The sequence below is a fragment of the Trichosurus vulpecula genome, chromosome 9 (genome assembly GCF_011100635.1).
Source record: "Trichosurus vulpecula isolate mTriVul1 chromosome 9, mTriVul1.pri, whole genome shotgun sequence".
Lineage (NCBI taxonomy): Eukaryota > Metazoa > Chordata > Mammalia > Diprotodontia > Phalangeridae > Trichosurus > Trichosurus vulpecula.
Window position 1 is genome coordinate 205,606,859 of NC_050581.1, and position 25,838 is coordinate 205,632,696.

Sequence of the window (25,838 nt, forward strand, 5' to 3'; positions counted from 1 at the left end):
CAGCTTAGACATCAGGCTAGTGATGGACCATTTCCCTTCCCTATTGCTTGGTGTGGTCCTGCAGGAGAATGTTGCCTTCACTGGTGGGGTCCCATGCTGTTGGCACTCTGTTTAATCTGAGGACAATCTCTAGCCTCAGCCTCTTGCTTCCTTTCTGAGGCAGTTGAGCTTCCTTTTGAACCTCATGCCCACAGGGATCACAGGTGAGTCCTGGAGAAGAGTCACCCATTCCACCTTTGAAATAGGAAGGACTGACCCAGGCAAGGGAAGGTTTGGGACAACCAGGGGGAGGTGGGTCTGTCCTTTTAGGGAGCTCTGGAAAAACCTTTTCTCCAGCCTGACCTAAAGGAAAGGCCCTCAGAGCCAGAGGAGGGAAGCAGTTCCAGACTGACAGTGATCCTGACAGCAGGCTCTAGCTAAGGTCATAGGTCTTTCCCAAATTCCTTGGGCGGTGGATGGCCAAGCCCCAGCACGAGACAACCTCCACTTAATCAATGCTTTCCAAAAAGGAGAGGCAGAGACCCAAATGCAGAGAGCACCCTCAGATGCTGCCATAGAGATGACTGAATCTTTGGTTCCCTCTGAGTATCTGGGACAGAGCACACAGGCCCCAGCACTAACTAGAGAGGAAGGACACAGCAGCTGACTCCAGGAATTCCCAGAATGGGTCTGTCTGAGGGCTCAGCAGGCATGCATCCCCACCCTTAGACACAGCGCCTGACACCCTGCTTTCCCTGTTATTGGAGACAACCATGACCACATCTTCAAAGGGTATTGGAGAATTTGTTAACCATGGCCATAATTCAAAGCATCGGGAAGGGCAGGTGTCATCTGCCTCTAAGTCTGGGGTCTCTGCCTCAATTTCCTAATTTGCAAAATAGAGGGGCTATCCTAGATTCCTTCTGAGATCTCTCCCAGTCACAGATCCCAGGATCACTCACTCTGTAAGAATTGGGAGAGGGGTGTGTGTGTGTGGGGAGGTATCATAGACAAGGGTTATCTCTGCTGACTATTTTTGTCAGGTGACGGAGGCTTCAAGAAATCAAAACAGAATCAAAAACATGCTTTCTCTCTCTCTCATACACATACACACACCCCACAGAACATCAGAGGCTTTCCCCCCCAAAAATCATTTCTGATCTGTTCTCCCTTCTTTCAGTTTTGGGTGCTCTCTCTCTCTCTCTCTCTCTCTCTCTCTCTCTCTCTCTCTTTCTCTCTCTGTCTCAGTCTTTTTCTTTCAGTCTCTGTCTCTGTCTCTTTCTCTCTTTGTGTGTGTGTGTGTGTGTGTGTGTGTGTGTGTGTGTGTGTGTGTGTGTGTGTGACTCTCCCCCCAGCCCATGGCTTCATGGTGATCTCTGCAGACATTCCCTGAGGGGTGTTCAGACTGAGCCCCTCACTTCTCTCTCCTTTCCCTAAAGCCCAGCTCAGTCCCCGAAGCTTGGCCTGATTCCCCAGGTTCCACTCCCTCCCTCCCTCCCTTCCTTCCTTCCTTCCTTCCTTCCTTCCTTCCTTCCTTCCTTCCTTCCTTCCTTCCTTCCTTCCTTCCTTCCTTCCTTCCTTCCTGGAATGGTAGCCGGGCGGTCCAGCCCCGCAGCGCCAGGGCCAGCCTCCAGGCTTTATCTCAGGGAAGGACGCTGTCGCTGTCCAAGGCTGAGAACAATAGAGTGCTGAAGAGGCAATTAAAACAACTACTCACATCTTGTGCAAATATTCTCTCCCTCACTCTCTGATACTCCTCTTCTCTCTCTTCAATTGATTTACTTCGTCTGTCATCTCTAAATGGATGAATTCTGTTTTGCTGAACAGAAAGAAAAATCGGGAGGGTTACACACAAGCAGAGCCGAGAACGGCAGCCGCGAAGTCACTGTCAGCGGAGAGTCGGAAATGGTGAGGAATGTGGCCCGCCACAAGGCGAGAAAAGTCAAGCCCTCCGCTCTAGCCCTCTAACAGCCTCAGGGTGGAGGCCTGGGCCGGGTACTGGGCTCTGTGTGTGTGTGTGTGTGTGTATAAAGGTGTGAGCTGTGTTTGTGCAGGTGTGACTTGTGTGTGCCTTTGTGTATGTGTGTGTGCAGGTGTGAGCTGTACATGTGTGCAGGTGTGAGCTGAGTGTGTGTACAGGTGTGAGAGGTGTGTATGTGTGTGCAAGCGCTCGTGGAGGGCGGGTCGAACCCTGTGACAGCCCAGGTGGTCTTGGGGGTGGGATTCTTGCCCAAGGGAGCTGAACAGGGCCTCCCTCAGTGCCCATTTGAAGACCGAGGGCTCAGAGGGGGCGGATTTCTGGCGGTCTAAACCACCGCTAAGGACGGGAGACCGGAACCCCTCTTGAGGGCTACGAGGCATTTAGGGATTGATGAAATGGGGGGAGGAAATGAGGACCGTGAGAAGTGGAGATGACTGAAACTACTGCGCGGTAACCTCACCAAGAGCTTCATACGCTCACAGCTCAATCCGGATCTTAATCTGCTTTTAGCCAATGGTACCCAAATGTGTTCTAGTGAGAGCCGACGAGGAAGAGCCTCTGCTTTCTTCGCCTTAACTGGGTCCCCAGAGCTTTTCTCTAGACTTGGCTCCTAGGACTAGATAACAACCCAGGCTTTCATCCATCCATCCATACATCCATCCATCCATTCCCTCATTCATTCTTTTGTTCATTCAGCAGAGACCGACAGGGCTCCCGCTTTGTGTGGGGCGCTAGCTTCATAGGCAACATGAACTGAGCCATGATATGGTTGGGGGGAAAAGATAAAGATAAAGAAATACGGGCAAACCAAGGAAAAATCAGTTCTTATTCAAATTCTGAGTCAGAAGTTCACCGAGTAATTTGGGGTGACTCCCTGAAACCTCTCAGTGGGAGGACAAGTTGAGATATCTAGAGAGGTGGGCACTATATTCCCTTCTGAAATTTGGCTGCCAAAATCATCTTCAAAACCCCATTTGAGTGGCTTGAGAGGTGAGGCGTCATGTCCCCTGCTGTTTAAATGTCTTCTACAATGACTTCTTCTCGTCCTTATTCTCCCTTGCACCCACCCCTGCTTCACGACCCCCCACCCACTCTCCAGGGCATGCTGCTCAGAAGCCCCCTGCCTCTCTTGCCCGGCTTGTCCCGGCTCGCTAGGTCCCGACGCTCTGCCTCGGCCGCGAGGACTCTGCTACCCGGTCACAAGCAACAAGACGCAGAGCGGGGTCTGCCCCAGTTCATGCAAACAAGCCAACAACTGACACCGACGAGGAAAGGGGGGAGAGGGGCTGTGGCTCGAACATGGAACTGACTCCTTTGGCGGAGTCTTATGGGAGAAGGTTTTCAAAATCCACCCGGCCTCACCATGACAAGGCTGGCTCTTTCCGGCTATCCCGGGTGACCCTCGTTCGTACTGATGAGCCTGTTCATTTGGTGCTGAAGGACAACGGAAGGACAAAGCTGTAGGGAGTGGAATGACTACCAGAGTTACACAGACACGTCCAAGAAATTCGGCTGTTCACGCTGCCCCCCGGGGTGGGGGATGGCGCGGAAGCCCGACGACCTCCCCCGCATGCAGCAGCAACGCTGCCCGTGCCAAGCCCCACCCATGCAGCTCCACACAGCGCCAGTGCCAGCGGCAGAGGGAAGGGCAGGGAGGGCTAGGCCCAGCAGCAGGGGTCTAGGTGGGGGCGGAGGCAGCCACAGAAAACACCACAGGAGCATCAGTCAGCCCACCTGCCCCCAACAGCACACGGTTAGCCACTCTCCCTCCCGCTGGAGAACCAACCTGATTGTCGTCTTTATCAATACTAGAGTTATCTCGCTTCAAGATAAACCTCTTCTGGGCTTCTTCACCTTTGTCATCTTTTAAATGTTCACAGAACCTTTGCTCTGGTCTGCCAGCAAAGTAAAACACACCAATAAAGATATTTTTCCCTTTTTAGAGGCATAGCTTCGTGCGCTCCCCCAGCCACCCTCCCCCCAACAGTCACACACCCCACCAGAGGCATCGGGCTCCCGGAATCACTGGACAATCCAAGGAGGCTGCGGTACCTGTCACATGGGGCTGCCCCAGCCCTCCTGCTCCTGCTGCTTGGCAGGGACCCCGTCCTCTTGCCACCCAGAGAGCAGCCTGGGCCGGGCGCTACTCCCCAGGGCGGAAGGACAAGGAGCCGCTTTCCCCTCCCTCAAATTCCTCTCATTTATTGCTTCTATTATGCTGACCTCCACTTCGCCTGAATTTTAATTAGGCTTGCTCAGGTTCACCAAAGGAGGAATTCAGCTGGACTTCATTGGTATCCTGCCTACTTAATGAGTCAGTTTAAGTGTTCCCTGGGCACTCCTGGGGGTGGACTAGGGTGGGCATCTATGGGTATGAAGATAAGCAGTTAGTTGGATGCGTGGCATCCCTGTGCTTTGCCAAGAGCCACTGCTGCCCTCAGATACACCGAACCACTCCCCAATCTTGGCAGTCAGTTAATTGGGGGATTAAAGGAATTTTATTTAGACAACTTAATGGCTGATTAGCCTGAGAAAAAACTCACCAAGTAGTTGCCTCCGATCGATTAGTCAATTGATTTGAAGTCCCCTAGTCATTCTCTTTCTGGCACTAAGATGGCCTGCTGCTAAATGCCTGGACTCTGAAAGTGGTGCTGGCTAGTCTGGGTCAGTGACAAGCCTAAGCCACTGGAGGGGCCCTCCCCTGGCCTCCAAGGCAGCCCCGGGCCAGCCTTCCTTCTCCTTTAGTCTGGGACCTCCTCAGGCTTTACTTCTTGGCTGTCAGGAGCAAAGACCTGCTTTTGCCATTTATTGTGAATGGGACATCCCCAGGACAGCCTCTGGGGTGTGTTTGTCCCAAAGTATCCTTCATCCTCTCTCCTCCTGCTTCTATATACACATAGAAATAACCTTTGCATATTCCGGAGCAGACATGAAGGCAGCTGCCACCCAGTAATTACTATCTGGCTGAACATACATTACTACCCAAAGGCACCACTGTTTTCCACAGGGTTTCCCCAGGCATTCTCTTGGCTGACCTCAGGATAATCCTTTGAGTAGGAAAGAATAACCATCCCCATTTTCCATATGCATAATGAGTCAGAAAGATAATAAGCCACTGGATACAGCTCAGGGCCTGGAGTCAGGAAGACCTGAGTTCAAATACGGCCTCAGACATTTACTAATTGTGTGACCCTTGGCAGGTCACTTCACTTTGCCTCAGTTTCCTCATCTGTAAAATGATCTAGAGAAGGAAGTGTCAAACCACTCCAGTATCTCTGCCAACAAAATTCCCAAATGGGATCACAAAGAGTCAGACTCAACTGAAATGACTGAACAGAAGAGTAGACAAATAGACAACAATCTGCGTTCCCAGAATCTCAGGTTTCTTCCAAAGCACTACTAGAGGACCACTTGCTACCTGATGCTTTGTCTGATCTCTCCCTCCTGAAATTGCCCAGTCTCACTTGGGCTGTACATTGTCTTTGTAGACCATGGCTGTCCATGGTGTGTCTTGGCCCTTGGCATTGCCAGCAGAATACCAACTCTTTGAGACCAAGCTGGCTTTTTTTTTGTCTATGCTTCCCCCAAGCTCAGCACTGGCCCCAACTAAATAAATAGAAGTGAAGGAAATGAAGGGAAGGAGAAGACACCCCCCTCCCTTCCCACATGCAGACAATGCAGGTTAAACTGTGGAAAGAGCAGCTCTTTGAGCATCTGGCCTTTTCTAACCTGGCAACTTCTCCATTAAGGGTATTTTCTCCATGGCCCTGTGAGGCACTGAGGTCTTCATCCTGCCTGACTCTTCCTTTCCACACCACTGCTGTGGTGAGTCACAGTCCCAGCATGGGAAATGGAGCACCTGGGAGACTGTCTAGTCACACCCACACCTGCAGAGGAGCCCTTCACTTCTAACCCCAGGGTCATGGAGACCTCACTCTTTCCAGAGGCAGCCCATCCCCCATGGATCCCCCAACTGGAGACCACCAGGTCTGGTCTGCCCTAATCGTGCATCTCCCTTTCTTAAGTAGCCACAGATTGCTTATTGTGCCACATAATGGATGGGAAGTCACATGAAGCAATGCCATGACTACTCCCCAAGGGTCCCAGACTTGGCTTTCACATCCGGCTCCGTGTTTAGGACCCTCTTTCTACCAGCTTAGGCTATGGGTCTGAAGCTGCCTCCAGGGCACCTCTCCAGGAGCAAGGCCTTGCTCCAGAGGAGTGTTTTTGTTTGTAAAGCCTCCATTTGAAGAGGCAGAAGTGGGATGGGGGAAAGCTTTGGGGCCATGCCCCCTACACACCCTCCCCCCCACACCCACATCCACACCACACCCACACCCACACCCACCCACACCAACACACACCATGCATATACATATATTATGGCTCAGTGAATGGAACCTAGGAGCTGGAAAGACCGGAGTTCTAATGTGGTCTCAGGGATTTCTTAGTTGTACATCCCTGGACAAAAAAATTTAGTCCTTCTGTGTCTTGGTCTTCTCCTCTACCAAAACAGTATAACAATGGCACCTTCCTCATGAGATAGTTGTGAAGACCAAATGAGCTCCATACGTAAACTACTCTGCAAACTCCAAAACACTACAAGAATGATGGTGGTTTTTATTTGGACGTGGAGCCTTTGCTCTCTGTCCCTTTAAGAGCTCAGAGCAGACAAAGCAAATGCCAGTGGCCCCAGTCAGGGGAGCCTCGTGGTGTTTTTTTTTTCAGATTTTCTAGAGGAACTCTGCCATCAGAACATGCCAATGCCTTTCTTCTATTGTAAAACAAGGACTATTGTTCTCATATCCGCCCTCCCCTTGATTGGCATCTGCACGTGTCGAATTTCGTTTAGTTTTGTTTCATCTGACAGATCCCATCTTCCCTTCTCCTGCTCCTGACTTCCAAACACACTTGCTTCCCCAGTGCTCAGTCCTGGGCTGTGGCCACCAACCCACCTTCCCTTCTTGCTAGGCTCCATTTTCCAACCCGGCTGCCTTGCTTCCCCTTCATGATTCTTCTCCCAGATCTGACATACAAAGAGCTTGATTTTTGGACAGCTGAGAACTGAGAAGATGAGCTGTCCCCACCATAGGTCCCTTTCCATCTCTTCCGTCCTGTCCAGATTCCTTGGGGCTCAGCAGATTCCCTGGAGCAGGAGTTCTGAGCCTTGTCTGGGTAATGGGCCCCTTTAACAATCAGGTGGAGCCTCTGGATCACACAGAACCATGGTTTTAAATACACAAAATAAAAGCTGTAGGATTACAAACTAAAGCAATTATATAAAATGCAGTTATAAAAATATGGTGGGTTTTTTTGTAAGTTTAAGGAACACAGGCTAAGAACTGCTATTCCCCAAAGCTCCTGAACCTGGCCTTCAATGTCGTCATCTCCAGCTCAGTGATTGCAGCCCTCTGCACTGCTCCCCCTACATGTGAAAGAAAGTCAGAGCTGACTCTTTGTCTGAAGCTTTGTCTGATCTTAAAGGGCCATTTCCCTATGAGTGAGGACGTGCATTCTTCCAAGGTGGGTTTTTGTCACTCTGGGAAGCCTCGGTTTGAAGTGTGTATGTGTGTGTGTGGGGGGGAGGCAGGGAAGCTTTGGGGCCAGAACCCAGGGGAGAGGGGATCTCTATCTCTCTGTCTCTCTGTCTCTGTCTCTGTCTCTCTGTCTCTCTCTGTCTCTGTCTCTCTGTCTCTCTGTTTCTCTGTCTCTCTCTCTGTCTCTGACTCTGTCTCTCTCTCCTGTGTCTATCTGTCTCTGTGTCTCTCTCTGCCCACACATATATACAAATGTGCATACACACCCATGCACACATGTATACATGATTTTCACCTGTCAATTCCACGCAATATTTTTGGGTAGAGTTGACAGTTAACCCAATGATCATCTCATTTATTCTAAGATCAAACATTGAACCTCTGTTCCTCCACTCTGACTGTCTTCTGTTCAATCTCAGTTCTTCTTGGTAATTGGCTCTCAGCAACACCTCCCATGTGTTTCCTCCCCAGCTCTGGTCAACTGCCCTAAGCCTCCATGTTCTTTCACTATCATCTGGTATCCTCTCCCCCATCCAACCCCCCATGCCCGGTCCTTCAGTGAATCACAGTTGACATTTATAAGGTGCCCAAACATTTACAAAGTGCTTTACGTACATTAACTCATCAACCAAAGATCCAGATAATTTCCCTGCCTCCATTTCAGGGGTCATTTCATCCTTCTCTCACCCACTCATTCCCCACATGCTTCTGCTGCCTTATCTTCTTTTTCTTCTATTCTGTCCTGAATTCATTCTAAATTCTTCAATACAACTCTGAAATGGATGGAGTCTCTTCTCAGATACAGGGAGAAGTTTTGCACCCATATTTTTCTTGCTGTACTCAATGTCTTACAGTTATTGATGCTCTCTTTCTTAAGATGGCAGAAACATTTCTGTCTCCTCCCCCTTCCCTCTAATCTGACTCCCTGCTGCTTTCATCTGGGTCTTTCTTACAGACATTTCCCTACCTCCAGCTGTGCAGAGGGCAGGCCCAGGGCATCTGCAGAGGGTATAACCCTCCCTCTGAAGCACCTGGCTCCTCCTCTCCTCATCAAAAGCCCTTCTGTGATCAGCCCCATCACAAGACCTTTCTTCCCCTAAACATGATGAAGACCATGCAGACAAACAGTATGGAAAGAGAAAGAGGAAAAAAGAGAGGAAAAATTGGAGAAGAAATGTTTGAATGCCTCAGGCTGGCACAGTTAACACAGGTTTTTAAGTTATAACATGCCTCACTTTACACAGCAGAGGTGCTCCTAACTGGTTAGGCTGTGTGTGACTAGAATTGCAGAATATCAAGGGATTTCAAAGTAAGAGGCAGTGTTGCCTACTGGCTAGGGCATGGGACTGGGGGTCAGAAAGGCTTGCATTCGAATTTAATCTCAGACACTCATGAGCTACATGACCCTAGTTCAACCAGTTACCCTCTGTGCCTCTGTAAAATGAGGAGGTCAGATACACTGGTCTCCCCAGTTCCTTCTCCTTCTCAATCTGAGATTATGATGGAGTGTTGAAATATTCTACAGAAGCTCACTACTTCAAAGATCTCTTCATGACATCAGTGGCAGTATGTTCAGACCTTGGCTGGATCAGATGCTTCTGAAATATTTTCTACCTTTGAGATTCCTTCTGGTTGGGGAAAAATCTTTGCCCGCTAAATGACCTGCGCAGTGTATATGCATTTTCACACTCTGGGTTGTTACCAGGCTGGGCACATCTCTGTGCTTGCCAGGGTCAATGCGGAGGATCAGAAAGATGTCAAATCCTGGTGTGTATCACTGCTCATTCTTAGAATAGTGTGTCTAAAGAAAACATACCTTGGCTCTTGCATGGGAAAATGCCTGAGCAACCACCCCGTCTGTAGCAGTGTTCTCACAAACCCCGGGGAGCTTAGAATAGAGGCCTTGGCATTTCCTTTTGAATACATGGTTTCCTTCCTTCTGCCTGCCAGGTTGCCCACCCCACCAGGATTGAGCCCGAATGCAGAAGCTGGTAGCTTTCAGGGTGAGGGGTGCTTGCTTCTTCAGAAAGCAATGCTCTATTTCTCCAAGGCTTCTTCTAAGTCACTGTCTTAACCACTCAGCTGAGAAGCTGAGACAACATCAAGTCACTCTCTGGGGCCTTGCTAATTTTCCCCTTTCAGGGCTATTGGAGGAGGAGATGCCCAATGTCACACATGGCCTCTTGAGTCACAGACCCAATAATGGCAGTCCATGACCCTGCATCAGAGGAGCTAATAATCTTACTTGGGATCCAGAGGACCTCATCTGGGGAAGAGGAGCTCCCATTTAGCAGCAGCACTGACAGGCTGGGCTTGTGGTCAGACAAAGAGATACAGTTCTCTAGTGAAATGTTCTTTCTTCCCATCTGTCTCCCTAGACTCACATCATTGGCTGCCAAATCACCAAAGAAGTCGATGCTTTTTCCTAGAGTCCTCATGGGGGTCCTGTCTGGATGCTCGCATCAGAGATGGTGGTGTCTAAGATCTGGGGTAGCCAAGGTTGCCCTCCACTCTACTCAGGGATACTTAATGAGGTTCCATTGGAGACTCCTTCACCACCTCTCAGATACCCTCCATGGGACCTTCTTTTCCCTTGGGAGCTATGGGACTGAAGGGCTCCTTCCCCCTAACATAAGGCTGGCTGTTGTTTTAGGGCTAGAATCATTGCTGAGATAATTTCATTGGCCAGCCAGCTCCCTTTCCTGAGTCTGCAGCTCATAGCTCTTAGTTGGGACCATCCAGCAGGGAGAAGAAGGGCTGCCTGACGCAGCAGTCAGGGAAGGCAATGGTGATTATTAATTCAGGTGGAGTCTGGTCTGACAGGGCCAAGGCCTAAATCGTGCCTGACAAATTTCACCCCATGGAGACTTGCAAGCTCAGCTGTAGCTCCAAAGTTTCCTCCCAAGGGAGGTCCATGGCACCTGAGGAGCAAGTAGGTCCTGGAACTCACCTCTGATGGCCTTGCCAGGCCAGGCTCACAGAGGGCACATCTTCTTCCTACCCACCCTTGGCACTAAGAACCACCACTTTTAGAGTCAGGGAACCAGGGTTTGGGGGCAGTCTGCCATCACTTAGCCAACATATGCTTCGATTTTTCTATCCATAAAATGGACATCATAGCTTCTCGGAAGAAATGGTCCAAAGGCAAATCAATGAATCCGGGGGAACACTCTTGGAAGCAAAGGTTCTGAACAGACTGACAGTGCTCAGGGGGAACCCACAGGGCCCAGATTCAAAACATGGCACCGCACCTCCTTGTCAGGATAGGGAGGAAAGGGTGAGAGAATTGGCACCAAAATGCCAGCCCCCCATTCCCACATTTGGTGGAAGAAGCCTGAGCATTGTGTGCTTAGTCAAGCCTCTTCAGAGGCCCCCACCTTCTCTGGCCTTGGCATGGACTCTATACCCCTTAGGATTAATAGCACCTCCATCTGGCCCAGAATCTGCTTGTGGCCAAAAAGTGGGGGCAGGGAGCCAGGAACAGCCCCAGTGGTTTCTCTCCCATTTGGCTGAGATGACATCTTGTCACAGCTGTGGGAGACATGTGAAAGAAGGTAGGAAGAAGGAGGTTGGAAGATCCCCAATCAAGTCAGAACTCCCAGGAGCACAGGGATTAATTTGAGCTTGGCTTTCCTTGAGAAGAATGAAATGAGCGTAGGGGTCAGCAGCCTTTGGCTCTTGGAGCCCAGGCAGCCATCTCAACCAAAGGAGAAGTGGGCACATCCCTCTTTCCCCACCTCCAGCACCTGTATTCACAGAGGTACTGCCAGGGCACAGCTCTAACCCTGATCTGGCCAGAGTGTCCTCTGGACCAGGTGAGCCCAGGCCTCATCCTCCAGGGTTGACTCCACCATTGTCCCCAGCATCCACCAGGAGAATACTGCAGTCTTGGGTTTTGTAGCCACCAAAGCTATGATGGTCCAGGGTCCCCAGGATGTAGAATAATTGTCTCTAAACTGCTGAATCATCCAGAGGCAAGTACCAGCACGAGGATGATTCTCTCATTGGCTGGGGACAGTGGCCAGCCTGCACTCATCAGAGGCAGCTGGTGGAGCTCAGCATCCTCTCTTAACCACTGATCTCTGTGGCAGGGAATCATCACAACCCCTCCCAACAATAAAGAAGGAGAGCCCAGCCTTGTGGGGCCTTGTCTCCACACTCCCCAGAATAGCCTAACAAAGGACAGAAACTGCCTTCCTCTCAGAGTCCTGCCCTTACACCTTTTTTTTAGACTTTGCAGACTGCCAACAAGCCCTCTGGCCCAGGGGATCAGTGGGGAGGGGCGCCCCACTTCTCTTTGCTGCACCTGCCTGAGACCGAGAATCCAAGTCAGGTATGGGTGGGTGAGAAAGAAGACAAAGGAAAAGCATGAGGAGATGACAGCCACCGTGGAGGAGGGAGGGAGCATAACATGAGGCTTGGCAGGGAATCGCTCCCACAGCTTATATGGCATTGAAAGCTCCAAGAAGGGGAGAGAGCATCACGGAGGCTCGCCCCCTCACTTTCCAGAAGAGGTGACTGAAGCTCAGAGTGGGAGCCAATGTACTTGTGAAGGGGGTCATCAAGGTACTAAAGGGAGAGCCAGCCTCCTGCCCAGCTCTCCTGGCTCCCAGGCCAGGGCTCAGCCCAGAGCCAGGTATGTGCTTGGCAATGCACCCAGACAGCCTTGGGTCTCAGCAAGAGCCCTGACAAACACCCTAGTTCTAGGTCCAAGCCAGAAGACCTGTGACCCAGGGTCACACTTGCCTCTAGAGTTCTTTCTCAAGATCTAGAAGTGCTGGAGATGGAGCCAGGAAGATTCTCTCCCCCTTCCCTCCTCTCATGAAGTAAAAAGTTGGTTAATATCTGAAATCAATGCTTACAAAAATGTACAAAAGCAGGGTGCTAGGAGAGAGAAAAAAGAGAGAGACAGAGAGAAAGGGGACAGAGATATAGAGACACAGAGAGAAACAGAGACAGAAAGACAGATATATGCAGAGAGACACAGAGAGGAGGAGGAGGAGGAGGAGGAGGAGGAGGAGCAGGAGGAGAAGAAGAAGAAGAAGAAGAAGAAGAAGAAGAAGAAGAAGAAGAAGAAGAAGAAGAAGAAGAAGAAGAAGAAGAAGAAGAAGAAGAAGAAGAAGAAGAGGAGGAGGAGGAAGAAGAGGAAGAAGAAGAGGAGGAGGAGGAGGAGGGGAAGGGGAAGAAGAAGGAGAGGGAGAAGGAGAAGAGGAGAAGGAGAAGGGGGAGAAGAAGGTGAAGAAGGACAAGAAAGAGGAGGAAGAGGAGGAAGGGAGAGAGAAAGAGTGAGAGGGAGAGAGAGAGACAGACAGAGAGACAGAGACAGAGAAGCAAAGAGACAGAGACACAGAGAAAACATGAGTGTGACAAAGGGATAAATGTACATAAAACAGAAACAAAAACAAGTGTGTGTTTTTTCTATTCATTTATAGATTTTGAAAACATGATATTGAGAATGATTTTAATTGGCAAATCTCATGAAAAAACAGCTTCTAATTCCTAAAAGTGGTTCCTTCCTGAGATGCTCAGGTGCGTGATTCCTTTACCTTCACTCCTGCTGCCCCACACAACAGACTGAGGAGAAAGCTACTTGGCCCCTGGCCCTTGGCATGGACCTTTCCTAGCAGCTCTCAGTGCCATTGAACCTGTCCATGGTGACCACACTCTCCCACAAACAGAAGGAAGATGCAGAATGCCGCAGGGGCATACATGGGTAAACCAATGGGGAAGAACTCTGAAGGCGAAGCCAAGGTGACCTGGGACCAGTGAGTCACAAGCATTTATTAGGCACTGACTATGTTCCAGGCACTGTGCTACTGACTCAGGATACAAAGGAAGACTGTCACAGCACCATCCTCAGGATGTTAATTTTCTATTGGGTCCAAGAACTTTCTAATGATTTCCTCATAGAAAGTTGATCTGAAAGAATGACCCTCCAAAAGGAATCCCTCAATCACTGAGTCCCGATTACCAGAGAACAGGGTGGGGTCCACAGGTCTCATCCCCTCCACACTCTCAGTCTGACTCCATTGAGCTCTACGAAACCAATTCTGTAACACCACAAGGAATGGGGCTGCTCAATGTCAACAAATGAAACATGTCCAAAGAAACTCTGGACAAGCTCAGCCATGACTGTAGACCATGGAGTTTGCTCAGGCTGCTGTGGGCATTGGGAGCTCCAGTAATCATTAACAAGGAGGACATGGGAGCTACAGGTGATTGTATCACTGATCCAATGGAAAACATTGAACTATAGAAGTCTATACTCACATATGTGTGTCCATATATGGATACCCTTAGTTTTGATATGCTAAATGGCAACATGGGATTACAAGTTTGGTTTGTTTGTTTTTTAAGTATCTGGGTATTGGAACAATGCAAGATTTTTGAAAAAAAAATGAGACCTCAGAATCTACAAGTGCAAGTGGCCAGTGGGTGTGAATGGGTCATTAAATGATTGAGAACGTCAGTGAGAAATCCCCCAACTCAGATCACCTTCTCCAGGTCACTCCTATTTCCAGAAATAGAAGCAACTCCTTTCTAATAGGTTCCAATACACCTGGAACTTTCCACTGCACCATGATAATATTGATAGCAGCTCATGTATGGACTGTGGCAGGAGTTTCTTGATGGCTCCCCTTGGGAGGCCTCCAGCACCTCCCGGAACCAATCTTGCCTCCTCCTTGCTGCCCCTTGGCACATGCCCTTAGCTCCTTCTCAATAACCTTTAAGGACTCCCCACTACCTACTAAACAAAATCCAAACTAATAATTTACTGGAAGTCTACAATAAATAGATAATGACTCGATAAATGAATAAAGCTATTTGTCAGTATCAATACTATGAGTCAGTCCTTAGTCCTTAGTAAATGACTTTTTCAGCAATCGTTGTTGGCTTTGGGGATGAAGCAAATTGTGAGACAAAAGTGAAAAGGATGAGTGTGAAAAAGGGAAGAGTTAGAATGGTCTCATCTATATTGAAAAATAGGAATACTGGTTATTGATAAGAGGCATATGGCATGCTGGCAATCTAAGCCCAGTAGGGGCTCAGCTTCCCTGGGAAAAAGTCAGCAAAGGGAAAGAAGAAGGTAAGAAATAGAGGAATACTGGGAAAAAGACTGAGATTACCAAATATCATAGGAGGAAGAAAACTTAGTTAAAAACCTTTAGCACACATCAATAAATCAGGAGGAATGACATTGATAACAGAAGGGACTATGGTTTCCAGGTCATCTAAATGAGTCCTGACATCTATGAGTAAATATCACAAAAAAGGAAACTGAATCAGTGCCTGATGAGGCAGAGGACCCTATGGATTCCCAAGAAAGCATGGAATCACAGCAAGGTGTATCTGAATGGTTTACGAGAGAAATAAGAATTGTATCTGCGGCTTCACAGTTGAAATAATTGGAAGCATTTTTAAAAAATGAATTCATAGTGGCAAACCTCACCAAGGAAGCAAGTAAGAGAGGACAAAGGATTGGGAATGAAAATATGAGGAAGTCAAGGACAATCTGAAAGAAGAGAAGCAAAAATTAATAAGGTTAAGTAATAATGATTACTTAGCAAGCAACACATATTGATCTCAAAAGACTTAAACATTGTAGGTGTCCCAGAAGAAAACAAGTGGAAAAAAAAAACAAGTCTATGAGGAAGGGAGAACAAGGCCACCAATATGTTCTTCTGTCCCCCTCTGATGCTACTTGTCAGGAAGAAACACCATACTGGAAAGAACTTGGGAGGGTCAGACTGTGGTGCTTGCTTTGGCCAGCATGTCATTATCTCCCATTGGCACTGCCTTTGATGGTGAGCACTTGCACAGAGCCCACAGGCAGGAGCCCTAGAATGATGAAAGGTTCATAGCCTGTTGATTGATGCCTTGTCCTTATTGAGGAGGAGCTCATTCCCCTAATCCTGTCTTTGTAAGGGTGATTCCCAACACTCACCAGTCTGTTGATTACACATAGAAATTGTCTCCTATTGAGATCAATAATACTTCTCTCCAATTTCGGGTCACCAAAGACTGTGTCCTTAAGCCCATCCTAGCCCACAGACCCAATTCTTGCTGATGCTCATCTTGTTCCATGCCTAAGTTTTACCTTGCCAAGAACATGAGTCATCTCTAAGCTATGGTCATGAGTCACCCTGGGATTGGGAGCAAGCTCAGACTGATTTGCTATGAGATGACAAGATGCAATGGAGGCTCTCAGAGGCATTGGCCTCTCTCTGCTGGGTTTCCCTCAGCCGATTTAAACTTGAATAATCTCTGAGTGCCAATTCATGGTGCAGAAATCCCACTGTCAATAGAAGGGTGAACGTGGAGAGGCCCTGGTGCTTGGGAGATAATTCATATGTACCCAAAGAAATAAAAAAAGCATTTATTAGGCACTTACTGTGTGCCAGGTTCTGTGCTTGTGGGCCTCCATGGAGTATGAGCATGTTACTCCTCCTTACTTAGTCAAGGTATATGGTGTAGCCCCTGCTCCTTGCACAGGAAGTTTAATGCATTAAGGAACATGGGTTTGAATTGTCTAAGATAGTCAGTGATGAATTGTTAAGAGGGCAGAGAACTGACCTGGAAAAAGAGATCTGAGGCCTCCCCCCATTTTGTTCCTCATCACTCTGTATCCTCAGGCAAGTCACTTAACCATTTGGTGCTGCCTGTTTCTCATTTGTTGTGTGGAGTTATATGAGGTCGACTATTTCTTGAAGTTCGTGATTCTCCTCATTCAGTGAAGATTTCTAATCCTCTCCACCAAATGCCCAGTGCAACCAGCTGGAGGGCTGTAGCTTTTAAAATGCCTGTCCTAGGGTTCCATTGGAAATAGAGTGCTCTGGACACATACACACACAGACCCAGACCCATGCGTGCATGCGTGTTCAACCTTTACAAGTGTCAGGAAAGATGCCACAAAAGTGTTTGACCTTAGTTATTACCCTGTTTTGGTTTTTATTTTTTCCTTCTTACATGGAAGAGTGGGTCTGACAGACCTTTGTCACTCTGTCTGGAGGGAACTCAGAGGGAGGAGAGATAAGGGGCTCTGAGCAGACACTCCAGTGATTCACTGTAGCTGTGGCCATGTGAGATGTACCAGCTTAATTTGTTTCAGCCCAGTCACCTTTTAGTGCCATTTGGTAGCTTATGGTGGAGAAACAACTCTCTTGGGTACTCTGTTCCCATTCTATCATCCCCTACAGGATTTTTCCTGGGGCTCAGGACCAGTAAGCAGGGACAAATGAACTACCAAGGTCAGCAATTTACCTGAGTTAGCTGGATTCTCAGTAGTTCCCTAAAGACAAAGGATAAAGAGCTACAACCGCCTATTTCTATTAGCTTGGGGCAATTTTTTTAAAGGTGAAAGTTCTGGGATGTTTCGGTTGTCTGACAAGTTTCTGTATTTGTGACCTTGGATGGAGTTGTGATCTCATCAACATGCGCATCCATTCCCCATGCCCCGCATGAGAGGAAGATCACAACCCATCCTTGACTGTCCCCCACCCTTCTATCCTCCCCACATGTCCTCCCATAACCGTACTTGCGTGAAGTCTGTAACCATTCTAGCTCAAATCACTTATCTAGGAAGATGCCAGTTCAGGCCAATCAGCAAGTCACAGCATTAGTCATGTTTTATATCCAGACCATATCGACTCCATGGTCAGGAAAACTGGCTCTGGCTGTTCCCTCAGCAGCTCGGTTTGGGAGAGAAAGGAAGAGGACATACAAGACAATGACTGAAGGCCTTAGTGGAGTCTAGGCAAGATTGGTCAGTTGGTTTAGGGTTTTGCTGTTGTGCTTGTTTAGGATATAGGGAGAGCTGATTTTTATTCCTTACATGCAGCATTATATTCTAGTATACATTCCATTTACATATGGCTAAGCTCTATCACCCCTACTTGAGTATAAGCTTCATTAGGGTATTAAGTTATATTTATCTTGGGATATCCCTCAGAGATCAACATAGACCCTTATACATGGTAGACACTTAACAAATGTAGCCAGAAGGAAAGGGTGGAGGGAAGAAGAAAGGAAGAACAGAAGAAAAGAAGCTAAGGGAAAGGAAAGGAGGGAGTTAGAGAAGGAAAGAGAGAAAGGGAGAAGAGAGAGAGGGAAGAAGGGAAGAAAAGTGGGAAAAGGGAAACAGGGGACAGGATGGTTGTGTAAAGAATGTTAGGAGGAAACTACATGTGGTGCTTTCCATATGTGTGATTTCTTCTCTAAATGTCACTCCAGAGTCCACAGAAACAAGAATCACATAGAGTGAGAAGGCAGGCATACAGAGATGGATTGCTTTCTGCACAAATCAGGAAAGTGATTGATGAACCCAGCTCCAACATCGCCTGGAAGGGCAGCTAGATCTGCTTCTCTAGATGGTCAATGTCCACCTCTGATCTAGGTAGTGCCTTACAGATAGTAGATGATTAATACATATTTGCTGAATTGAATTGAGAAATTTGATACAAAAATTCATGTATATCTATCCTTCCATCCATCTATATGTATTTACAGTGATTATATAGGTATATGTGTGTCTAAAACTAGTGTATTTATCACTCCTCACCACCTTCTCCTGTTTGATCCTTGTTGATGCCCTTCCACCTTCTCTCCTCCAGAGAAGTCCTGACCCAAGTGCTAGAGACCTCCCTTACATCTCTCTGCCCTCTACTGAATCCAGAGCAGCGTTGGCTGGCCACCTGTGCTCCTTCACTCTCTTTCCATGACCAGCCAATCACTTGCATTCACCCTACCTTCCCTCCATGAATGACTCACATGTCACTTCTTTCATATAGGTCATTAATACAGGACAGACAGAAAGACACCCTTTCATCTGCCTATAACATAGTGCACTCTAGCCCAGACTCAGACCTCTCTTTTCAACTTCCATCCCAACTAATAGCTTTGAGTTGCCAGAAGTTCTATATCATTGACACTATAATATTTGAGTGGGGGACAAGGAATCTAAGGGCTGGAAGGCCCTTGAGATCGGGGAGGGTCTCATCCAAAGCCTTAATTTAGTTGGTGAGGAAACCAAGCCCCAGGAATAGACTATTTAAAAGAGGTGGCTTTAGAAGTGGGCTAGAAGGGCAGTGTTGGATAGCTGGAGCACCCACATGTCTACGGTCATGCAGTGACTTAGAAGAAGAGATGAACTGGATTCAGAGGTCCCCTTGACATCCAGTCTAGCCACCTACCTTGCCACCCTAATGTGACTGGATTAGGAAGAACAATTGTCTACATGAAACAGGCTTGGGGTTACCAAACTCATTTGTATGTCACACAACTTGTCCATATATTTAACGTCATCATCCCCAGTTTTTGGGTAATCTAATATTTCCTCATCAGTTACTAAAAAATTCAACATCTCTTTCAATTAATCAACTAAGCTCAGAACCCTTACTCTAGTTCCTGAAATATTATTTATTTTATATATTTATGTGCAATATGATGAATATACGTTACAAAATATGAAAGTTATATATACATATATAAAGCACATATATTTATGTAATGAATTGGAGAAATTGCCTTTCCAAATAGTAGTTACACATATTGGGTTTACATGTGTATAAGCATATACATACATGCCTGCTTGCATACACACATACATGTTATGAGCCTGTCCTTATAAGGAACTACTTAATTCTATAGTATTTAAATTAAGGTTACTAAATATGTAATTTATTTATAAGGAAATAGTTAACAAAGCAGACATGATTCTTTATACTCTTTTTAGGTGGAAGAAAGATCATAGCTAGAATAGCTTCAAACCTTCATTGTAACTATAGATGACCTTTCTTCACTGCTGAAAACACAATCCTACACCAGTTGGTTTACTCAGTAAACAATGTCTCTTAAAAGAATCTAGTTCGTCTGCTTCATAATATCAAAGTTGGAGTACTTTTGTGAAAAAGACCCTTCCATCTTATTTCTCCCTATCTTCCTCAGCTTCTCTCCAGCCATGATAGGAAAGCAATATTCTCTCTCAGCCTGCTGGGGGGCGGGGTCCTCTCTGCTTCAAGTCTCTCCCCCTCCAGTCTGTCCTCCACTCTGCCACCAAATTTATCTTCCTAATGGGCTGCTCTGAGTATGTCACCTCCCTATTCTGTAAACTCCAGTGGGTGCCTATCACCTCCAGAAACAAATGGAAACTCCTCTGTGGCTTTGCGGTCTTCTCCCTCATGGCCCTGATGCACTCTGTGAAGCCATGACGCTGGCCTCCATCTCCCCACTCTGCGCATTGTTCCTGGCTGTCCTCCATGACTCAATGCTCTCCCTCCTTATCTCGGTCTCCTGGCTTCCTTCAAGTCCCAGTTAAAAAATCTCACCTTCTCCAAGAAGTCTTGTCCTGACCCCCTTACTGTTAGGCACTTTCCCTCAATCAGTTCTCTCTAATTGACCCTGGTTGTGTGTTGTGTCCTCAATTAGATTGTGATCTCCTCCAGGGCAGGGATTGTCTCTTGCTTTTCTTCTGTCTCAAGCCCTTAACGCTGTGCCTGGCACATCGCAGGCACTTAACAAATGCTTGTTGACTGACTTTCTCAGGTTATCTCTCTTAGTAGACTGGCTCTATGCCTTATAAAATTATCTTCGTGAAATAAATGCAATTCCAGCAAGAAAGCAGCTTGGAGCTCCTAATGGTTGGATGGGTGATATTTGAACTCACAGAGGCTCTGCTGTCTCTAGCACTGGCTAGAGGGATGATTGGAACAGTCACTGTGACTTTGTTTCCTTCTTAAGAAGAAAGTAACAATTTCTCTCCTGCTAGCAGGACAGGCTTTGGAAATGGATTATATGAATAACTTGGGTGAATTTCCATTTTTCACAGAGTCACATGCTTCTAATGTCATGCTCGCTGAATCATATATGCCCTCGGGCTCCCAGCTGGGTACACAGAGTTCAATGTTGTTGTAATGAGAAGTCAGTGATGTTTGCTTCTGTTTCTCAAAGCATTCTGAAATTCTGCTTCATCCCCGCTTCAGTGACTGGCCCCCTACCCCTCCCCTCCTCCATGTGCCTGGGCTACTAGATGATTGTGGGTTTTCCACAATAAGGGGGGCTGTCTGTAGCCGTCATTCCAAAGTACTCCTAGTCAAATCGTCTTTATGGTATATGGTGGATGGCAATATGCCTGAGTTCCAGGTCCAGGCATGATGATGATCCACCCACTGGATGAAGCAAGCTCCACTGACCATGGGATTTCTCCCCCAGCCAGAAGAACTCTCCTGAGAACTTCAACAACGTCGAGTCATCAGGATGGTTGTGCACAGGTCCCTACTGGTGACTGCCATCCATGCTCCCAGGTGGGATCTCCCCCAGGCTGCCAAGATCACAGACTAGGCTGAGAGCAGCATTAACTTGGCTCCCAGTAATGCTGAGTGAAGACCCTTGACATTTGTCTTGTCTCTTGATGAGCCACCACTTGCTTCCCCCAAGGAATAGCCAGTGATTAGCAGCTAGGCAATCAGCTGGAGTTTGGAGAGTGCTCTCACTCTGGGCCACAATCCCAGAGAATATGGTCTGTTGCAGATGAACCTATGCTTAAAGGCAGCCTAGCTGTGGAAGAGGAAGGAAAATTAACTGACTCAGCTTTTGATCAGTGAGTTTGTGATCTCAGTCTAGGCAGGATCCAAGAAGCTTTGTCCATGGTTGTGAAAGCTTACATGGGCAACAGGGACAAGGAGCTTTATGGTCTAGGAAGGCAAAAATCTAGCTTACTAGGAAACTATTGGTCCTAATGCCCACTGGCAGAGGTGGGTAGAGATCACAAACCAAGACACAGATGTCATCTTCTCTCTGGACTAAGGAGGGAACAAAATAAGGGACACAGCAGGGCAATTATTGCCAAGAGGCTATGATTTTCTCAAAGAAGAGATGCCTGTTAGGACAAGAGGGCATGAGCATCAGACCAGATGGGTCCAAGTGCAATATAGATTTGGCTAGGGAACCATAAGAAGACAGAAAACAGAGGCAAAGCATTTTCTTTTGCTGTCAGCCAATAAAAACAAGACATGATGCTCAGAGGTGGTCAAGTCACCCTAACCCTGCCCCTCAGGTCATCCATATAGCAGAGTCAAGATTCCTGGTTCTAGATTCCTGGTTGAGCTGCCTCTGCAGAGCTTCTCCATTCACTCTAACCTCCATTCACCCACTCTTTAAATGTTCAGACAAGGAAAGGAGTTTCCTAATCAAGAGGGTAAGACCCTTTGACAAGGATGCAGCCTTTGCCTGGGAGATGGGAGAGAAGGGGATAAGGGAAGTGCTTTGTTTGAGTGTGCACTCGGCAAATTTCAATGAGCCCCCTTCAGTGAAACTCCCAGCACTGGCCACACAGGTAAGAGAAAAGGAGACCAATAATGTCTTCTAGAGTTTAGTAAAGATGTAGAATTTGTGCTCTGATAGTAAGAAAATCACAGTTAGGAAGTCAGATGGGGAGAAGAGAGAGACAAAGAAAGGAAGGGAGAGAGAGGCAGAGGCAGAGCCAGGGAGACAGAGGGGTGGGGAGCTGTCCCAGTACTTCAAGGTTGTCTAGAAATTCAAGCTCTCTTAAAACATTTATGCTTTAGATAGAATATCAAAGAGCAAAATCCTCATTTGGGACATGTAATGGGGGTGTGATTAATGGTGGAAGGGGAGCTTTACATTCCATGAAATAAATATACATATATATGTGCATGTCCATATATCCACACACATTCTTTATGTGCCTGTGTGTGCACATACAGATGCATCACATATTATACATTATATGTTTGTGTGAATATATATATGATATACACACATACATACATAAACATATATGTATATGTTTGTATTAAATATACAGAGTCCTAATGCATTTGTAAACTATTGGAGCTACCAAGCTCTTTAAGCTTCAAACTGCTCCAAGGTTTTTGGGACATATCCTCCTGTAGACACAGTCAAACTCTCACAACTCCATTCCCCCCCCCCCCCCAATGAATGAATTGGCTATACAAACTTGCCCAAATCATCAGATTAATTCTCAGCTTGGTCAACAAGAATGGATCAGAAATCACACTCTTCTGTTTCTTTTTTCCCTCAAGAGCATGAGATGGGGTGGGGGGAGAAGGAGAAGAGGCCAAAAGAAGCAGCCACTTTGGGGGCATGGTGCGTTTTGTTGGGTTACAGTGGGATGTGGTGGGAACTGGTGGGTTGTGATTGGGTGTGGTGTGGTGTGGGTATGGTGTGGTAGAGGTGAGTTATGGTGGAATGTAGTGGGGCATGGTGTATTGTGGTTGGTTATAATGGGGTATGAGGCAGCTAGATGGCTCAGTGGGCCTGAAGTCAAGAAGACCTGAATTCAAATCTGACCTCAGACATTCACTAGCCTGTGTGACTCTGGGCAAGCCACTTAACCTCTGTTTGCCTTAATCCACTGGAGAAGAAAATGGTGAGCCACTCTAGTATCTTTGCCAAGAAAACCCCTTACAGGATCATGAAGAGTTGGACACAATTGAATCACTGAACAACAACAAGGCTGGGTATGGTGGGTTATAGTGGGACATATTGGGTTATGTGGTTGGGTGTGGTGGGAGTGTTATGATGGAGTGTGGTGGGTTATGGTGGGGAATGATGGGTTTTAATGGGGTGTGATGGGTTTTTATGGGGTGTGGTGGGGTATGGTGGGTTGTGATGTGTTTTTATGGGGTGTGGTAGGTTAAGGTGGGGTGTGATGGGTTTTTATGGAGTGTGATGGGTTGTAGAGGGGTGTGATGGGTTTTCATGGGGTATGGTGGGTTATGGAGGGACGTGGGGGGCATGGGGGACATAGTGGGATGGCACTCACATTCTGGTGCTCCCAGTCTTGTTGATGATGACAGATTTTCCAGTTTGGTCCACATTGTGATCCATTCCAAAGTAAGCAGCCACACGATGCACCAGCATCCTCTGATAGGATGACATCTGAGGAAATTTTTTGTAATGATTCCTGTAACAGCACAGTATATAAGGGAAACTGAGTTCAGCATCAAGAAGTTTCTTGAAGGCAGGTCATCACTGAGCACAGAGTGAAAAACATTTGGCCTTCTCTGAACCCAGCTAGGGCTATCTTCTTGCTGAGGCAGATTTTTCCTGGAGGATACACTGCCCCCCAGACTCCCTCTCTTCCTTTAAGGTGCATCCAAGGCATTGTCTTTGGCAGGTTGCCTGATCTCAAGCAGGCATCCTGACTGCTGGAGCCGCCCCCCTCCCCACCTACCCCTTGTACCTAACTGCTTTGCATGTTTCCTTCTGTTCTCTATCTGACTATATTTACACACACCCTTCAGAACGTTAACACCCTGCAAGTGGGGCCTGTTGCTTCACCCCTTTCTTTGTGCCCCCAGCAGCTAGCATGGAGGAGGAACCTAGTAAATACTGACTGCTGGATGACCGAATGCCCATAGCAACTAAGCAACAGTTAAGTTCCTCTGTTGTGAGCACCTTTGAGCAAACCATTTGGTGCCCAATGGTAGGCACCTTGTCTTCCCACTTGGTGTACCACAAAGAGAGCTGGGGACAAAGCAAGCAAATGGCCAGAAGGAGCACACTGGCATCGGGCAGGGAGCTTCGGGGCAGGCCCAGACCCAAGAGCAGCCCCTCCTAAAGGGGAACCAAAAGGAAAGGAGGAGCTTCTTTCAGACTGTCCACTGGCCAGTGGCCCATTTGATCAGTTTGTCATAAATGACCCAACAGCAGGAGGGGTCCATCTTCTACTCTGCCCCACCCCCAGCCCTTCAGCAGCTCTGGGCCAGCCACAAACCAGGGCCAAGAGTACAATGCTCTCAGCCACTGCCCTGCCCAAACCCCCCATTCTCTCCTCTGTCCATGCCCCCACCCAACCCTGACCCCACCTGCCCTCCTTATGTCAGGGGCAGGAAAGTTCACATACTTTTCATCACTGATGAAGTCCATGATTTCTTGTTCCATTTTCAAGAGCATCATCCTGTCTCTGCAAAATCAATTGTAAAAATGTATTTTCTTTGACTGTGCTCTGAGGGTACTTTTTACTTCAGTCTACTGAGGATTATTTCACAAGATCCAATGAGACATCCCCTGTCCCCTCCCTGCTCTGCCTCATAATCTCATCTCCTGACTTTCAGCTTTCATGCTGCCCAAGTGGACTTTCATCACATCAATGTCCTCATGAGATTCAGTGCATCCTAACTCATGGTCTGAAAGAAAAGACTCCATGTGCATGGATGGGCCATATGGCTTAACACAGGATATTTAAAAATATTTCAGAGAAACCTTATGATGTCACTGGGCCCTAGGCACCCACACATACCTACTGGAACCAGATGGTGGCATGGCATCATTCCTCACTTGGTCCCCCCTCCCTTTGTCAATGTGTCTAGGTCTATGGTTAGCTGGACATTTTCTGGGGCATAGCCCCCTGCATGATAGTGCCCTGCAGGTCTTGCGTTCACAGTAGACAAGTGACTCCCTCAAATAGGTAAGGAACATGGTAATTTGAGAATGTCAACCTGAGTAAAAGGAATGTAGGGGGGCAGGGCAGAGAAAACTGTTGGGAAATCAGTGGGTAGTCTTCAGGGTTTCCTTGACCCTGGTCACTTTGAATCCACTGGGGATTTGGTTTGAGTTGCACAGGACAGTGCTGTGTAAGTGGAGCCCACATCAGTAACCACCTTGACACCCACTGAGGTTAGGTCTTACCTGGGGTTATTCTTCAGGGTAGTTATCAGGAACTCATGTAAGTCAATGCCTGTGGAATCTGTGTACTCTTGGCTGCAATCTGAAACAAACCAGCCAGGTGAGTAATGTCCCTGTTTTGTCTCCCCCTAATTTCAGGGGAAGTGTCAACATGGAAAGGGATGCTTGGAAAGCAGCAGCACACAGCATGAACTTGGGGTGGGTTCAGGATGAACTCAGACTCCCTGAGAGTCAGAGTGACACAGCCTTCTTGTCTGAGGCCCAAGAGAGCATGGTCCTGTGCCAGACTAGGCAGTTCTCCCCAGACAAAAGTAACCAAGCTCCAGAGAAGGGTTGGGTTCCTGCCCTGGGGGCTGCAGGAAAGGAGGAAGCTGAGTATTCAGTGAGGTGGGGGACGTGGGCATGGGCACTGACCACACGTGGGGGCTTCAGGGTTGGCCCTCATTTGCATTGCCCCTGACTTTGGCCTAAACTGTTGGGAAGTGCTTTGGGCTCTGGGGGAAGTCTGGGCTCTCTTGGTGATGCTGACTCAAGACCTCTGTCCTCAGGCCATCTCCCAACATTCTGGACTGCTTTTCACTTTTGTGTGGGTTGTTATGCACAGATGTTCTGTCCTGATGTGGGCAAGGGCCAGGATAGACACCACTAAACTCTAAGCTCTGCCACTGGACTGT

The 25,838-nt window shown here is 47.6% G+C and overlaps 1 protein-coding gene across 1 annotated transcript in view; it reads right to left on the reverse strand.

Moving 5' to 3' along the window:
* Window positions 1-25,838, reverse strand: part of ARPP21 (cAMP regulated phosphoprotein 21) — an 85,994-nt gene that overhangs the window by 51,719 nt on the left and 8,437 nt on the right. The window contains exons 6-10 of the mRNA XM_036739701.1: window positions 25,168-25,246; window positions 24,383-24,442; window positions 23,300-23,440; window positions 3,747-3,855; window positions 1,697-1,798 (exon numbers count right to left, since the gene is read on the reverse strand). Of these exons, the coding sequence (XP_036595596.1) occupies window positions 1,697-1,798; window positions 3,747-3,855; window positions 23,300-23,440; window positions 24,383-24,442; window positions 25,168-25,246 (491 nt within the window). The remainder of the gene's footprint in view (window positions 1-1,696; window positions 1,799-3,746; window positions 3,856-23,299; window positions 23,441-24,382; window positions 24,443-25,167; window positions 25,247-25,838) is intronic.